The following is a 17,457-nucleotide window of genomic DNA, read 5'->3' as shown; positions in this document are numbered from 1 at the left end:
GTCCCTTATTACTTTTTTATAACTGAAAATTGTATCGGAATCTCCATTCTCTGTCATTTATTATGTTAGAATCTACGTTTTGCAACCCAAGTTATTTTATTGTTGATATATACGTCTCTAGAACCGATTGAGTGCAGAAAATCATAGTATGCATTTGTTGCCTGGTCGATTCTTCGTCTGATATCTGTGTCTCCCATCGATTGATTAGCTGATTCTGTATAGGTACTTCGTCATTGTTGCTATCACTATTTATGCGGTTTTAATGATATTTTGTCTAATAACTTTCAATGTTTCTTTTATAGATATATCAAAAACTGTAGTGGTGGTGAACAGAGAAGGATTTCTTTCGCTGCGAGTATGGTACATCAACCAAAATTATTGATTTTGGACGAACCCACCGTTGGTACAGATCCAATACTGAGGGACAGGTGATTTGTTTATTCTATCGCTATATTGAATACTTTACAAGAATTTTTGATGATTCTAAAATAATTGTTTCCAATTCTTATTAAAACCGTAAATGCTCTTAGAGTCTTTGGAAGCCATTTTAAAAGCAACCTGTTGTTCATAAAGACGTGATAGCATTGAAGAAATTAATATTTCCATTACTTTACATTTGTTTTAATTACTTTGTTTACAATCAAAACTAACCTTATTGTCAAGGTTTTCTTAATTCAAGCTTTAATAAGTTACGTTATATTACATAAGACACGTGTCGAATTAATAAGTTTATTCAAGTTTATTCGTGGTTTAAATTTATACTAGGTGTTAATTCGAAAACGCACCACAGTCTATATTCGAATTGGGCGTCTTATTCAATTAGATCCATTGAAACTTATTAAAATTATTATACGAAGACTACCCTGCATATTTTGAGATACCACTAAACTAGAGGGTAGTTAGAGCGTATTTCAATGTGATTATACATCGGTATTAGAGACGTCCAGATGTTCAGAAAACAGCTGGCATGGTAGCGAGTTCAGTAGAACTTACTGAACCACCCTCGTAGATATATATTACGACAAAGATAAAAAGATTTATTGTAAATGCACTTTTTTGAAAAAAAAATCTGATTGAACAATACTTGTTGTTCATAGAATTGCTTTTTAAAAAAAATATATGACGTAATGGCTTATTTTTATCACCCTGTATTATGGTATTTTGCACATGGTGACACGAAACTGATTCTCATTATACCTTATAATTATTTCTAGAAGATAAATTACAACTTTTTTGGAAGATATTTTTAAAAAAAGACAAGCTTCTTAATTTACCCCTTGGAAGGGTTGTATATCCCTTATTGTTTAGTTTAAAGAAATGGTTTAGTTATAATTTGATCGTTTGTTACAAATAGATATAGATAAAAATGTTTTATATGAAAATATGCACGAAAATAAGGGACCAATAAATAATTTAGAAATAAATGTAAAAGATTGTGGACCATCCTGTAACGAAACTTGTTATTTCGATCGGCACCATTTTATTTATTAACCAATTCTTGTTTATACACATAAATTAAGCAACTTTTTATTTTAAAGCAATTAAAACTGTGAGGTAATAAATATAAATTGCAAAAAAAGTTGTTCCACCAAAGGGTCAAGATTTTTGAAACGACTACTTTTTGGTCTCGATTATTATCTACTTTAAACGATCAAATTTAACTTTGATTTTGCACAACAGCCATATTGAGGCAATTGGGAATAGTGCCATTTTGAAATGAAATTTTAATTAAAGTCGTAAGGTGATTTAATGTGCAATCGGGCAGACTCCAAAACATTTTTAATATAAGTCCATCAGTTCCAGATGAGGACTTTTTCTTGATGTCATTAATTATACTGCGAAGATCATTCACAATTGATCATGTTTCTTTAGAAACATTACGAGAATTGGCGAGTCTCCTATTATAATAAATATTCTTGGCAGCGTTTATTGTCTTATGATAAATGTTTCTGTATAGTTTCACGTAATTTTTGAAGAAGACACCATCCTATAATTTCCAACTAGATGAGCTACTAAGCAACCCAAATATTATTGTATACTCGATAGATCTACCACTCTGTATAAAAATTTGACGACAAAGTTCGATCCTAGCGACATCTCTCGGACTGGCTTCGTACCACGAAAAAAGATTTCTATAATTAAAGATTGGATCTAAGGTTCATATCCAAGCAAATTTCGCGGGAAATTTGAAAACAACTCGAGTAATTTTAAATGCTCGAAGTTAGTTGTCGCATCAAATTGTGAATGAAACAAAAGTATTATGCAAAATACTTTCATTTGGCTAACATTTCAAATTCAAATATTGTTGTTTACAAGAAAAGATAAATACCTGAAATTAAAATGCTGTTTAAATGAAGTATTTTGTAAAATATTTTGGTTTCATTTACACTTTATGTGACAACCAGGTCCGACCATCTAAATTTCACAATTAAATGGTTTATACAGGATATAGGTAGATGGAATATTGAAACACAGGATGATTATTATAATATTTATTTTTTTTTAACATTTTATAACTATATCCACAAACAAAAAATTTTCCTTCACACTTTAGCAGGCTTAGGACTGTCAACAGTAAGATGTTGGAGTGTTTAAAAAATCTTTCTGTTTGTACATGGTACATACAATGGTATATAAAAAACCGATTTTATAACCATGGTTAATTAATGATTACCGTTGTCTTTCTTGCAGCTTTCCCTTTATTTAACATATGCCATATTCATCGCAACATCGTAGTCTTTATATTGTTGATCTTTGCCCTTCAAAATTTTATTAATAATACCTATGTAATGAAAGATGCATATGTTAAAAACTAATATTCATAAACATATTTACATAATCCTTATGATCTGAACAAAATGTCTGTCAAATCCTCCAAACGAAATATTTGTTTCTTTATGCCTAACGAATTGATTAACTGGGGCAATCTTTCGAAGATTTTATCAGAAAAATATCACAGAATTTTGTTGGTGGCGCACCTAAAACATTTTTTTATCTTCCCTAGAATATATTAATGAATTTGCCTTAATTAATTCGTTTGAAAATATTCGCTACTGAACCTGCCACATAAGATCTAATCCCGTATATTTTGAGCTTCTATTGAATGGTTTATAAATTGGGACATTGACTATTGGAGGAAATGGCAATTCTTTTCCTCTGCATAACTTTTCATTACGATTCATAAGAGGTTTATTGTCACAGTATATATAAGTACTTACCAGGTAAATGTAGAGTTGGCAGTGAAAGTTTTTTTAACCTGCCATTGGGGTTTCTACAAATTGGTTCAAAATGAATATCACATATTCTATGTGATGTTAATACTGTATCTGCATTCATTAACTTGAGGTTATTTATTCTTTGCAACCAAATTCTGCAAACGTCTTCATTCATAGGAATGGAATGTCTATAAAAAAAGTAAAATAAGGATAAAATCATTCATCATATTTAACCATTCAACAAAATGATTTCCTAAATACAAATTAATGAATTTATGAAGAAAAGAGTTATTCTCGTATAGATATGAACTTGATTTCAATTTAAATATTTTCATGTTGATAAATAGTAAATATTACTCTCACCTTATCGCTTGCTTATTCGTGCATCCTGGTACACAGCAGGCCTTTATTCGTTTACTCATATTGACTAAGTAAACACGAAACCACAATTCGCAACAAATAATAACTTTTAAATGCACAAAAATGCAAATAGCTAATAAACAAACTATATCAAACACCTTTGCAAAGATTTTATACACCTTTGCAAGACGGACGTTGTTCATTCAATAATCTTGGTTGTTTCTCGATGCATGATTGCAACTTAGTTTCAGAATACAGATTGACAAACATCCAAAAATAAAACACCAAAAAGTAAACTTTTAGATGTGAGCCAGTAACAGAGATTGTATTGAAAATCGTCCTGAACTTCTTCTATTCTAGTGCACAGGCCCTGGAGCAGCCCGCTTCGTGCATGCGAGCCCTTTATCGCGGGACAAAAACCAACAATTTTTGGGGAACGAGCCTCGAAGAATATACGAATCGGATCCACACTCATGCATCGCTCCTTATCTAATTATAAATACTTGTTTTCATTTGTCTATTTCCAAATTTAAATAGCAATCCTTGTATAATGGTCCAAAATCCCAGGGCGATCAGACAAGAGGGTTTTTGTAATGGATGAAACCTTAGGTTCTTAGTAGTGTCTCATGTACTTAAAATACCTGTGTGTTTATGGAGTTTGCCGAGTGAAACCTGGGCAGGTACCAGGAGGGAAAGGTAACTAAAAATTAGAGTTATTTGACGTAAATTTTAATGGCTGATATTTATATATATTTTGTAGAATATTATTCTGAACTAGTATCATGAAGTCTCAGACACTTTTCATGGACCAGAACTTTTGTCAGACGCTTTAAAGCTCCACAAAAAATAAATGAACTTTATTTATTTTTTAATGTCTGACTTTCATGTATGTTATTAAAGTAACTACTACAAAGTTATATTTCATCAGTCAGACAAATTTAAATGACCAAACATCAACCGGGAGTGCGAGCGCGAGAGCACTATGAATGCATTTAAGTCAATATGCTCCACTCTACTGTGTGTGTATGTGTGCCTATTGCGCGCGACTTAGAGTATACAGTGCAGTTTGGGTCTGTAAGAGCACATGTTTTTGTTGTTTATATTGTGTAATTTCTTACTGATATTAAATTATTTGTGATAGAGAAAACCATGGAAGAAGATAAATTGACATGTATATTTTGCAAACAATCTCATGACAAATTAATATTATTTACAAATGAAACTTTTAAAAAATGTAAACAAGTTTTAAAACAGCGAGCAATCCATAACCTAAAATTCAAAGACTTAAAATTACCAGAGGATTTGTATAACAATGGTTATCATCGAGAGTGCTATAAAAATTTCACTGCTTTACCAAAAAATATTATTCTGACACTCCTGAATATCCAAAAAGTGCTAAAAAAATTTATCGGGTGATTCTGAGAAAACACTATTAGCATCGACATCAAGGCTACCAAGTAACCTTAGTATTAATAATGATCCATGTGTACAATCTACCTCAAATCAAACAAATAATTCTACAGCTTTAGATTCAGATGTAGTATCAAACTCAAGTCCAGTTAATACTATGTCTGAACCTAATGTAATACCTGAGCCAAGTATTGAACCTAGTGTTGAATCTGAATCAGATCAGCCGGTGTGACAGATTTCCAAAAGACCTTGTACGACTTTTAAGTGTGATAGTAATTCCTTCCCTCATAATAATTTATTTGAACGTGATATGATAACTGACAAAGTCCAAACATGTACATATATTGTGACCAAAAGACAAAAAGACATAAATTTATTGGAGGAAATAAAAGTAAAAGAAAAAACAATTTTAGGTGTGTTCGAGTAGTTAAATCTTTGAGTCAGGATACTGTGTATTCTATCTTAAATGGTAAATATAAAACGTCAAAGCATATTAAGCTTGGAATGGTTTTAAAAAGCTTGACAAGTAGCCGTAATATAATCGACATCATCCACAGATATGGCTGTAATTAATCATAATTATGTTTTTTTTTTCTTAAAATTATTCTAACTGGTATCTTTTTTACAATAAAATAAAAATAATGTCTTATAAAACAAAATAGCTCCTAATCTATTCATTATTTCAAATACATGCAATAAATAAATTTACTTCAATATTTATTAATTATTAATTTAACATTAAAGATCACTTTACTGAAGTAAAAATGCAAAAATTTTGGATTGAAAGCAGTAAGTATTTTTAGTACATTTGAATTTTTGGTAATTATACATTTTCGCGGTCACCTGGTTTTTTGGCTCTAGAAAATCGAAAAATGGATGGATTTTAATGATCTTGGTATCAAAATGTTCCATCTTACGGCGGATTTATAAAAAAAAATACGAAAATTAAAAAAAATAAATCTTTTTTACAGTTTCATGACTTTAAATGCAAAAAAATGACTTTCTACATATAATCCTTCGTAACTGTTTCTGACGTCGTGGAATCAAGTTCGTATATTTTTTTTCACAATTTACATAAAAAAATGAAAAATTATTTTGAAAAAAAAAATTCAAAAAAGTTAATTTCATGAAACTGTAAAAAATATTTATTTTTTTTATAAATCCGCCGTAAAATGGAACATTTTGAGACCAAGATCATTAAAATCCATCCATTTTTCGATTTTCTAGAGCCAACCTAACCTAACCAAAAAACCAGGTGACCGCGAAAGTGTATAATTACCGAATTTTTTACTTCGAGACGCACGCGCATAGTGCTCTCGCGCTCGCACTCCCGGTTGAATAATATTTGTATTTAGGGGATGTTTGGTCATTTAAATTTGTCTGACTGATGAAATATAACTTTGTAGTAGTTACTTTAATAACATACATAAAAGTCAGACATTAAAAAATAAATAAAGTTCATTTATTTTTTGTGGAGCTTTAAAGCCTCTGACAAAAGTTCTGGTCCATGAAAAGTGTCTGAGATTTCATGATACTAGTTCAGGATAATATTCTACAAAATATATATAAATATCAGCCATTAAAATTTACGTAAAATAACTAACTCTAATTTTTAGTTACCTTTCCCTCCTGGTACCTGCCCAGGTGTCACTCGGCAAACTCCATAAACACACAGGTATTTTAAGTACATGAGACACTACTAAGAACCTAAGGTTTCATCCATTACAAAAACCCTCTTGTCTGATCGCCCTGGGATCTTACTCTATAAGTCATCATCATTATTTCTCTTACAGAGTTTGGAAGTATTTGCTAAAAATTAGCCAGGAAGATAAAACGACTATCGTGATTACCACTCACTATATAGAGGAAACTCGAGAGGCTAACAGGGTAAAATATATTTTTTATTACTAAGAATTATTTTGTTTTGTAACGGAGTTATAAAACACTTTATATAACTAGAGATAATTTCAAAATATAGATTTTAAATACATCTATTATTTATTTTAATAAAATTTTGCGATATATCTCAAAATAAGCCATATATTAGTCGAAATTTTGGTACACCCTATATATTTCTACAGGTGGGGCTAATGCGTGAAGGAACAATATTAACAGAAGAAAATCCGAAAAAATTGTTAACTATGTACAACGCGAATAGTTTAGAAGAAGTTTTTTTTATTTTGAGCTCAAAACAAGAACAAAATTTGATTAGAGTAGAAAATCAAAACACTAATTCCGATAACGTAAATTTGGGATTTGAATCGTCAGAGATAAGTTTAAATGAACTCACAGATAATACGAGGGATGTTTTTATACCATACGAGGTAATTCGATAATTTATATTTATCAAAAAATAATTTTTACAAGTAATTAATTTATTAGGAAATGGAAATATCAAATGAAACTAAGAAGACAAACCGTATTTTTGCTTGGCGTAGATTCAAAGCATTGGTGGATAAAAATTATAAAACACTGACTCGTAACTACGTGTAGGTATATCTATACATATTCCTTCATTCAATTGTGGTGTTTTCAAATCAAACATTAATTTTCAGGGCAAGCTTATTTCCCATGTTTATAACAATTGTACAAGTGTTATTTTTCTTAGTGGCTGTGGGTAGAGACACGACAGATAATCCGTTTGGAATTGTAAATGCAGAACAATCTGCCGAATTCTGTGAATTATTTCCAAGAAATGAAACCGCAGTACTAGACGACGAATGGAATTGTCATATTAAAAGTGTTAGTTGTTTATTCGAAGATTATTTGAACATACCTTCAATTAAAAAGGTCAGTATACATAAAAATAAAGAAATTATTCTTATTTTGTTAATACATAAACAACCACGGTCACGGAATATAAACTGGAACGCAGCGTTGCCTTATTGAAAATACCATTGGTTATATGTATCATCAAGTGAATCGTGAAATTCCATTTTATACGATAGATTAATAAAATATTTAAAATATTTTTGTATATAACAAAAAAAAATATTTCTGAGATGTAAAGTGACTTGAATTCGAATACTGTTCATATTATTGGTGTTTACTAAATTAAAACATTTATTTTCATTCAAATCAATATTAAAATAGTCATTTTTAGGACCATTCACCCTACTATAACCTTAATATTATAATTACATACACAATCGTAAAACAATTTTACGAAGCTTTATTTTGAATAAAAATTTTTTTTTTCTGTGATTAAATAAATTTTGTAGTTTTGCTATCAATTGTTAGAATTTGGCAACGTTGTCAATCAAATTATGGCCGATGCTGTGTAATTTAGAGGTTATAGAGGAATTTACAAAATTATAAAAAAAATAGTACAATCAGGATAATGATAATTGCAACCAAAACTAATAAATATAAAATTTTAATATACCATGTTTAAAGGAAAACTAAGAAAATGAGCCGATTAGGTTATCTTAATAACCTTGATTAGCAAATGTTATTGTAAAAAATTTGATTCCACCATATTTCAAAATAAAAAATTGTTATTTAGATACAATATAATTCTGTAGAAGAAGCAATTGAAGATCTAAAAGGTGGTAAAATAAGAGGTTTCATACACATAAATTCAAATATATCACAACTGATGGAAAAACGACTATCACATGGAATATCTTTAAACGATGTACCTAATGAAGAATTAGAGGTATTTATGGATATGACGTGTGAGTAAAGAAAATAATATTAAAGTAACACAGGGTTTATCTAAAAAGTTGAGACATTATGTAGATTCCTAATATAAAATTGAACAAAATTACTTAGAACGTCTACATGCCTCATTCTTTTAGACCCTATGCATATGTGAATTTTACAAAAAAAAAATTTATCGCTTACCTCACTTTATTTTAGTTGCATCTACTACTCACCAACGTACTTATCTATTTGAAAACTTTATAACGATTATTCCTATTAAATCCTGTACATCTCTTCTTCTTATATTTTTATACATTTATCTATTACGATTCTACAAGTCAGCCATTAACTTCTATTTACCACTAAATTTTAATTTTGTTCCTATTAAGAATATATATCAGTTACATTTTAAAGCTCTAAGATGAATTTTAATACATATAAGTAATATTATATTCAAATTCAATTATGAGATCCTTACTGAGAAGATTAAAATTAAGTATATAAGCTAGCCCGGGAGGGATAGTCATAAATAAAAAAGAAGATATTAACGTAAAAAGAAGAATTTGACATTAAGTAATTAATATTCGAAATTTTTGGTGGCGATTTGTTATGATACAGATCAGTCTCATTAGGATCAATTACTCAATTTATTTGTTTGACGAAATGTATTATTTCAGCTCTTCATATAGGAGGAGCAATAAAATCAAAAATATACGATCTAAGCGAAAAGTTCCACGAAGAAATTCACAGGCATTGTAAATATCTTACAAAAATTGTTAAACTCCCTTTAAGGGTAGAAGAAACGTACTTTGGAAGTTTAGACGACGAATTCACTATTTTTCTAACCCCAGGCGTAGTGACTACGTAAGAAACATTTATTAACACATTTAAAGTTCATCGATTTTATCGATATTTGTACACGTATTTTAGAATGATCTATTTTATGGGTTGCATTATGACTTGTATTATAATCGTGGAAGAAAAATGCGAAGGGATTTGGGACAGGTCGATTATTGCTGGAGTAACGTCTCTGGAATTGAGTATGTCTCACCTTATATATCAAATCATTTTTATGATTGTTATGACGATAGAATTGATGATACTAGTTTTTTGTGTGTTCCATCAACCTTATGTAGGATCATTATGGTTGATTTTCGCCCTTATTTATCTGCAGGGATTGGCCGGAATTGTTCTAGGTGAGTTATTTGAACTAATCTTACTAATGCCAAGATGTTCACATATTTGTACGATTTTTTTTTTGAACCCAACATTAATATATTTACAAAATTGAATAGTAAGCACCATAGAGTTGGAAAAAATCATTATTTATGTAAATTTTGGAAAAAATTGATATTTCATCCTGAAATATGTTCTATAAAGTTAAAAATTGATTGAGTTATTAATGATGATTGTATTTCTCCAAGGTTTATTGTCTGCTACTGATTTTAGCTTCAACAAGTCAGTTAAGCCCAAAATTTCTATAAGAACAAGATTTATATCTATTTTTTTTATGTTTTTAACATATATACTTCATCATAGTACAGCCATATTGAATTTAATTTTCACTATGTTCAAGTCGTTTGTCGATCTAGCTGAAAAATTCTGCTCCTAGGTCTTCATTATAATGTCTGATGTAACTTATTTGTTCAATTTCCTATTTCCACTTCATAGGAATTTATTTTTCTTTTTCATTTCTTCATTTGCTTCATCTATCACCAACCCTAATGGCAGATACATCTCTATTCTACTGTGGGTTACTCAAATAGTTCAATTTTTCATCTTTAATATTTTTCACTCAGTCGAAGGCTTTTTTCTCTTATCTTGAAGTTCTTATACCAGTCTATCTACTCCATATCCTATTGTTATAAATTGATTTGTTCTTTCAAATTTATGTCCCCTCAGTATTTTTTGATTTTTGTAATCACAATTATCTATTTTTTCTGTATATTGGGGTAATAATCCCAAATTTACTCCTCAAGTCCACTTACTAATTCCTTCCTCATACTTTTAAATAATATTATAATCAAATTTATTTGATTAAAAGTAAATACTAAACTGCCCTGTACATTCTTTACATATTAATTTGATTTACAATTCTTGGTAAAAAGAAAAATTTTTTTGCTGTACAATTAAATTTAATTTTCAGGTTTTGGAATTTCAGTTTTAAGTACCACCCATTTAATGGCAAATGTAATAGTTTCCGGTATTTTCAATCCCCTGGTAATATCAAGTGGTAAGTATTATTCACCTATCAAACTGTAAACCGGAATCGAGAAATACGAGGTTATTCATTATAAATTACCCACACTATATCATAGTTATTATTCCCTACATGAAGATAAATTGTATTATCTTGACTGATTTTTGTAAAAACCTTTTTAAAATATGAATACAAATTATCATATTCAGAGGTCATTTGAAGATGTTGACTTATTAATCATAACGTTGTTGTAGTTTGTATCATTGATGCATGTTTCTATAACCAAATCATCATCTTCAGAGGTTATTTGAAGATGTTAAATTATTATATATTAACCATCGTTAATAAATAACCTTGGGGTGGAAAGGGATCTGTTTAATTTAAAAAAATGATCATTTCAACGTGAAATAAAATTTTTTTTTAGGTGTGATGTGGCCCATCGAAGCCATAAACGAATATTTATTATGGATAGTGAGGTTCTTGCCTTTGGCTCAGCCGACAACCGCTTTAAGATACGTCATCAAAAGGGGATGGTCGTTAAAGAATTTAGAAGTAATCGAAGCTATCGGTATATTATTACTTTGGATATTCATTCTTTTAGTGATGAGTATATTCACTATGAAAAGAAGTAGATGAAAAGGGAGAAATAAAACGAAGTGTACGCAGTAATCCAAAACTGATTATTCAATTAAATAGATACAAAAATATATTTAAAAACTTTTTGTAAAACTTACGATTATTACTTTTGAAGTAATAGATACAAAATTTCAAATATTTCTTCTTGTGAAATTATTCCTTCCAACTGTCGGTCGAGGTTTGTATAAATCATCACTGGAATACCGTTGAGAATCTGAAATAAGCATAAAATTTACGAGTTGTGGTCGAAAAATACGTTGAATTTATGATAGCAATTTAACTAGTATTGGTTCACTAAAACCTGTTTAGCGAGATCTTTTTTACAATGTAGTGAAGTGATATGTGATTCCCGAATTATTTTACAAGTAATTTGAGGTAAGGAAGCTGAACCTATTTGGTAGATAACCTCTTGAAACTATCAGCTGAAAAAAAATCTATTGTGATTTTGATAACTTCCAGGACTTTACAATTGGTTTGGGGGATGATTGGTATGTTCTTCGACCCGAAAATCAGAAGAAAAGTTGCAAACTTGATCAAAAAGAAGATGCAAAAGAGTTGTGTGTACCCAAAACATGTTAACTATTGTTTGGTTACAATTCCACTTGAAAACTGAACCTATTTGGTAGATAACCCTTTGAAACTATCTATACTTTTTCTCCTAAATTGCTCTACTAGGCCGATCCACAACACAACAGATACTTTTACTTTCTTTTTACGCCAGGACTTTAGGAAACCCTAATCTTTCAAACACTAACCCTCGTCCAATATTTTTTTAAATATTGAGGTTATATTTGTTAAATTTCCTCTAGTTTTTATAACCAATACGATTTTTTCAAAAACGATAAAAAGAAGCTTTAGAATAGATAACTACCTATTTATATACACAGTGGAAAAGTTATTAAGGAAAGAAAAATAACCTAATCAATAAAATAATTTCCCTAACCTAGTAGAACTGAAAATTTCTCATCAAAAAAATACAAAAAGAAACTGAACCTTAACAAATGTATAACAAAAAAATAAAAATAAGTATAAAAAAATCAGCAATAGTGGAAAGTTTCCAGGGGGGTTCCAAACGGTTTCCCTAAGTAATTAGGATCCAAATACTTAATAATCGCGGCAGGATTGTATACTTACATCCTCGTACGATCCTTTTCTGTTTCATAGGAATCAAAAGATCTTCGTCTTTCCTCTCATTTGATTTATCACTTTCTGCGGGACTTAGAGGAAGTGGAAAAACTTCAGTAGGAGTTACATCTTAAAAAAATAACCGACTCAATAACAATGTGGGATAATTTTTAAATTATTCCAAGTGTTAAACTAATTTTAATGTTAATTTGGGGTTAGTACAAAGTTACTGTTAACATATGTAGCATTTAAGAACAAAAAAGTTATTTGAAAACAGCAATTTCTTTTTTTTTATTGACTCTTTTATTAAATTGCATTCTAAACAAAATTTGATGGCCCGGAAATTGAAAAACTATGGGATGTAACAAAATTTGGTGACTTATTTACTAAAAACTGTCAATTGAATAATTTTGAGGTTTCAGTTTCGAAGTCCACGATTAAATAGATTCAAAAATGCGACATACTGTATCACAAATAATACCTGTACTGTTTTTTTTATTTGCCACTCGAACAACTGATTGGGAACTGGCAGATATTCTCCTTTTTTTCTCTTAAAACAAAAAAAATGGCGAGATAAGCAAAATTAAAAAAAAATATTTTCAAAAATTAAAATAATTTGTGAACGAAAATAACAGTTTTCACTCATTGGATCAATAAATATATTCAATAAAATATGCCAAAGCTCTAATGTGAATGCTAAAATGTACGATGTGTGATAAAAAAATTAAAATAAAACAGTAAGGATTACAAGAATGGAAAGAATTAATAGAATAAGTGAAGAATTGATACAGAAAAAAGGATTTTAAAACAAAGATGAAGAAGAATCGCTGCAGACAGAAGATGCAAAGCAAAGATATTGAAAACTGAGAAAAAAGGATTTTACAAAAAAAAATGAAGATGAAACGGAACACGAGGAGGAAAATAGAAAGCAAAGATATAAAAAACGGTAAGAAACCATAGAAAAACATAAGAATAAGATAATAAATGAAGAATAGTTAAAAAAGCGATTTCACAACAAATGAGAAGAAGATGCTAAGCCAGTATATAAAAAACTATAAGAAACCATAGAATAACATCAAAACGATGTTACAACAAAGGTGAAGAAGAAAATAAACACAAGGAGGAAAATACAAAATTCACATATGAAAACCCATAGAAAATATAAAAGATAAATGGAGAATGAGAAAAATGAGGGATCGAGCTCTAAATCAATTGTTATCAAGTTAGTGAAAGAAATATTGGAAAAAGAAAAAATTCTAAATCATTAAGACAAGATAATCTCATTCCTCTACCTTAAGAAATTTTACAGTAATGTAAGGCTATGCATATAATGATCAGAATATATTATTCATGGATCTTAAAAAGGCTTTTGAGGCAGGTTAAAAAAATACGATGAATTATTTCAATTTAAAACAATGCACTTGATTTCGTCCTTAAATAGCTCACCTCTCAATCACTGATACCACTTCAAATTCACTATATTATATCTACAGATAAGATTTAGACATTTAATGAGCTTTTTAGCACCTATAATACACCTTGAAAAAAATCTACTTCTCATAAACCTTTATTCATTATCTGTGTCTTTATATTCGTTCTCATACTGAAAATAAAGTTATTTCAAGCAAACTCCAATTAAAGAATATCAAATTTATTAATTATATTTTTTGATCACTCCTTGTATATGTATAACGACATAAATAAGTTTTAGGTTAATTTCGGGTACCGCAGATGATAATTTGATTATAGAAACGGGAGTGGAACAGTTTAATTGGAGTGTTTGTGTAGTGGTAGTGTAAATAATGTGTTCATCAAGGTAAAACCATTTATAGAAATATATGTCAATCCAAACAAACTTTTATTATGATTTTATTTAAAAGACACTAACCTGTTTTCGTATAATCAGTTTTATTATTGTTCTTCGCATCGATTTCTTCAAACTTCCTCTTCATTCCTGTTTTTCTCAAAATTTTTCCACTATAATCTCGAAAACTGTAACCGATTTCCTTCTCGAGATTCCTAGCTATCTCACGAATAAATTTTAAATTATTTTCTTCTTGCTGAGTTGGTTTTTCTAAATAATAACAATCGTTTTCATTTAGACTGTTGAAAACTACAGAAAATTGTATTCGATCGGATTCACTTTTATCATGTGCTATTTGTTTATTCATCATTTCCTTCTCAGTTTTCTTCACTAGATTCGCACTTAAATCGATCAAATGTTTAGGGATGTTATCCACCGAACTGTAACCGCGAAATTCGAAATCTTCATCTGAATCGTAAGAGTTACTATTAACAAAAGCCATCACTTGTTCCAATTTGGCTTCCAGGGCTTCCCAATTTTCTTTACTCAAATTAGTACCTTCAATAGACGAAACTAACGAAGTACCACCACTATCTAATTTAGAACCGTTAATATTTTCTTTTTCTTCACTTATATCAACTTTTTCGTTATCATTTACCGCTTTAATCTTCTCAAACGGCAGCTCTATTTTCGCCAAGCTCAATTTATTTTGTTTCTCCAATATCGCTAGTTGTTTTCTTATTTTCATTATCTTCCTGGCTTCTTCAAAATTTAAAGCAAATTTAGGTTTGATATATTTCACTTTCGGGGTTTCAGTGATGATTTCTTCTCTATTTCCTTCTACTTTATCTGAATTACTTGAATCTCCGGAACCACCAGTGAAACTTGAACTGGTACAATCTTGAGAATTATTTTCTGATCTAGAAGATTCCGAATATGTAGTAAAATTATTTTTACTTGATGATTTACCATCGTTGGAATCTCTATCTGTCGATCTCCTATCTGATTTATTCAATTTCGAACTGTAATGATCATCTTTCGATTTCTTTCTTGTGTCTTTTTGTGTTTCTTTCTTGTTATTTCCGTGTTTATCACTTGTTTCCTCTTTTTTTGTTTTATCAGTGTTTATTTTAGATTTAGAATCACTAGAAGATTTTGATGTACTTTGAGAATTAGAGTCAGTTTTTGGCTTTTTGTCTTTCTCTTTACTTGAACTATGTTTTGAGCTACTACTCGAACTTTTATTTTTTTCTTCTTTATTTTTATCCTTATATTCTTTATTATAATCCTTTTCTTTTGACTCTTTACTCGAACTTGGTTTGTCTCTTGAGGATCTATCTTTTGAGCTTTTCTCTGATTTTTCCTTTATTTTAGATTTTTCTTTATATTTATTATCCTTTGTATTCTTATCTTTATCTCTAATAGATTTATCTTTATCATGTTTGTTTTTATCATTATCTGATTTAGTTCTTTTATCGGATCTTTCTCTCGATCTTTCTTTATCAACTTTTTCTTTTTCCATTTTATTTACTGTTTCTTTTTCTGTTTTACTTTTGTCACATTTTACTTTGTCTTTTTCTTTGTCGCTTTTATATTTTTCCTTGTCCGGTTTCTTCGAAGACTTTTCTTTATCAGATTTTTCTTTATCTTTATCGACTTTTTCTCTATTGTTATCTCTATCTTTAGAACTGCCACTTTTCAAATTCTTCTTATCCTTTTCTTTATATTCCTTGTATTTAGACTGAGATGACTTTGAACTTTTTTCTTTATCTTTATTCGAGCTACTACTTTTCCTATGTTTATCATCCTTTTTCTCTTTAGAAGACTTTTCAGTACTCTTCGATCCCTTTTCTTCTCCTTTAACGTATTTCTTTTCGGTATCCTTTTCATTTGTGTTTTCAATGCTATCAGTTGTTAAGTTATAGTAAGTTTCATTAACTTCTGATTTTTCTACGTTAGCATCGATTATAGAATCCTCACAAACTTCCATTTTAGATGTTTCCCCTGAAGTGAAAATGGATAAATGACTCTCTAAACTGTTTTGGTATTCCAACTCCATTTGATAACACTTATTAGCAGGATTTGATCCGTGACTTTCCAGACCTGTAAATAATTTTAATAACACTATAAATAAAATATATAAAAGAATTAATATTCACCTGAAAACCCAGATAAATGCGAGTCTCTTGTATTTTCATCAACAATCATCTTATCATCGTTAGCAGTATTATTTTCTTCATTTTCATTTAGAGGTTCAAACGGTGGACTTTCATCTTCTTCAAGTTTAATACTAGATGATAAAGAATTTAATTTATCTTCTTTCTTTGATTCATTTTTGAAACTATGTACAGATTCCGGAGATACCGCCTCAAGATCGGTGGGTAGTAAATCAGTTATGCTCACATTAACTTCTTTCTTAACATTTCGAACTGGTTTATCCACCCCCAGAAATCTGTAAACTATTTCTTCAACTTTTGGTAAAAATACTGTATTAATTTTTGGATTAACAACTTGATCGACAATTCTCTCTACACCAGTTTCCAAATAACCAGATCTACAATTTCAAATTAGTTTATCTAAAACAATATAAGAATCATCGAGAGTATTACGAAAATTGTCTACTGTACCTACACTGTTAAAATATGTTATTTAAATGATATTCAATTGACTTACTCCAATAGATTTTTACGTAATTGTTCACGAAGTTGATTTTTATTTAAATCAATACTCCACGTTTGTTGTTTTAAAAACGTATTAACACTTCCTTCTACTCTCTGCTTCAAATTTTGGTATGCAGGTTTCGTATCTACGTCGGAGATACATTCTTTGCGAAACTGATCAAATATACCTTGAGATTTAAGTTCCGACACTAATTTTTCAATTAATCTCGAATCACCTGGTATATAATTATTGCACATCACTTCCATCGTTCAAGTTTTTTAAATTATTTTTCACAACATGAGTTTTATAAACATATATTTTTACTTGTGACAATTGACATGACGTTTTTTAGCCTTTATAACAGTAACTCGGCAGTCATTAACAGTTCATTTACTTAACTC

The 17,457-nt window shown here is 29.5% G+C and overlaps 2 protein-coding genes across 4 annotated transcripts in view; one reads left to right on the top strand and one right to left on the bottom strand.

Moving 5' to 3' along the window:
• Positions 1-11,604, top strand: part of LOC130892749 (ABC transporter G family member 20-like) — a 24,599-nt gene extending 12,995 nt beyond the window's left edge. For both annotated transcript variants that reach the window (XM_057798325.1, XM_057798326.1), the window contains 10 exons: positions 303-428; positions 6,779-6,872; positions 7,067-7,309; positions 7,368-7,474; positions 7,541-7,775; positions 8,491-8,662; positions 9,308-9,494; positions 9,561-9,826; positions 10,777-10,863; positions 11,255-11,604. In XM_057798325.1, coding sequence (XP_057654308.1) covers positions 303-428; positions 6,779-6,872; positions 7,067-7,309; positions 7,368-7,474; positions 7,541-7,775; positions 8,491-8,662; positions 9,308-9,494; positions 9,561-9,826; positions 10,777-10,863; positions 11,255-11,466 — 1,729 coding nt within the window. In that variant the 3' untranslated portion in view covers positions 11,467-11,604. The remainder of the gene's footprint in view (positions 1-302; positions 429-6,778; positions 6,873-7,066; positions 7,310-7,367; positions 7,475-7,540; positions 7,776-8,490; positions 8,663-9,307; positions 9,495-9,560; positions 9,827-10,776; positions 10,864-11,254) is intronic.
• LOC130892748 (biorientation of chromosomes in cell division protein 1-like 1) lies at positions 11,490-17,457 on the bottom strand. 2 transcript variants are annotated; one of them, XM_057798322.1, is made up of 6 exons: positions 17,069-17,457; positions 16,555-16,949; positions 14,480-16,498; positions 13,073-13,141; positions 12,601-12,720; positions 11,490-11,680 (listed from the first exon to the last, which is right to left on the bottom strand). In XM_057798322.1, exons 1-6 carry the CDS (start codon positions 17,320-17,322, stop codon positions 11,598-11,600), a joined length of 2,940 nt encoding a protein of 979 aa, XP_057654305.1. In that variant the 5' UTR covers positions 17,323-17,457; the 3' UTR covers positions 11,490-11,597. The 2 variants fall into 2 exon arrangements, with proteins under 2 accessions (XP_057654305.1, XP_057654307.1); XM_057798324.1 differs by lacking the exon at positions 13,073-13,141.

The sequence above is a fragment of the Diorhabda carinulata genome, chromosome 4, assembly GCF_026250575.1.
Source record: "Diorhabda carinulata isolate Delta chromosome 4, icDioCari1.1, whole genome shotgun sequence".
Taxonomy (NCBI): Eukaryota; Metazoa; Arthropoda; class Insecta; order Coleoptera; family Chrysomelidae; genus Diorhabda; species Diorhabda carinulata.
Note: the sequence above shows the minus strand (reverse complement) of the source record. Positions and strands in the feature narration are given on the sequence as shown.

Coding starts and splice junctions, on each gene's coding strand:
- LOC130892748 (XM_057798322.1), bottom strand. CDS start 17,322: ATGGAAGTGATGTGCAATAATTATATACCAGGTGATTCGAGATTAATT. Junction 13,142..14,479: donor AACTGATTATACGAAAACAG/GTTAGTGTCTTT, acceptor TTTTGTTTTAAG/AGAAAAAAAGGAGAATATCT. Junction 11,681..12,600: donor GAAAAGGATCGTACGAGGAT/GTAAGTATACAA, acceptor TGCTTATTTCAG/ATTCTCAACGGTATTCCAGT.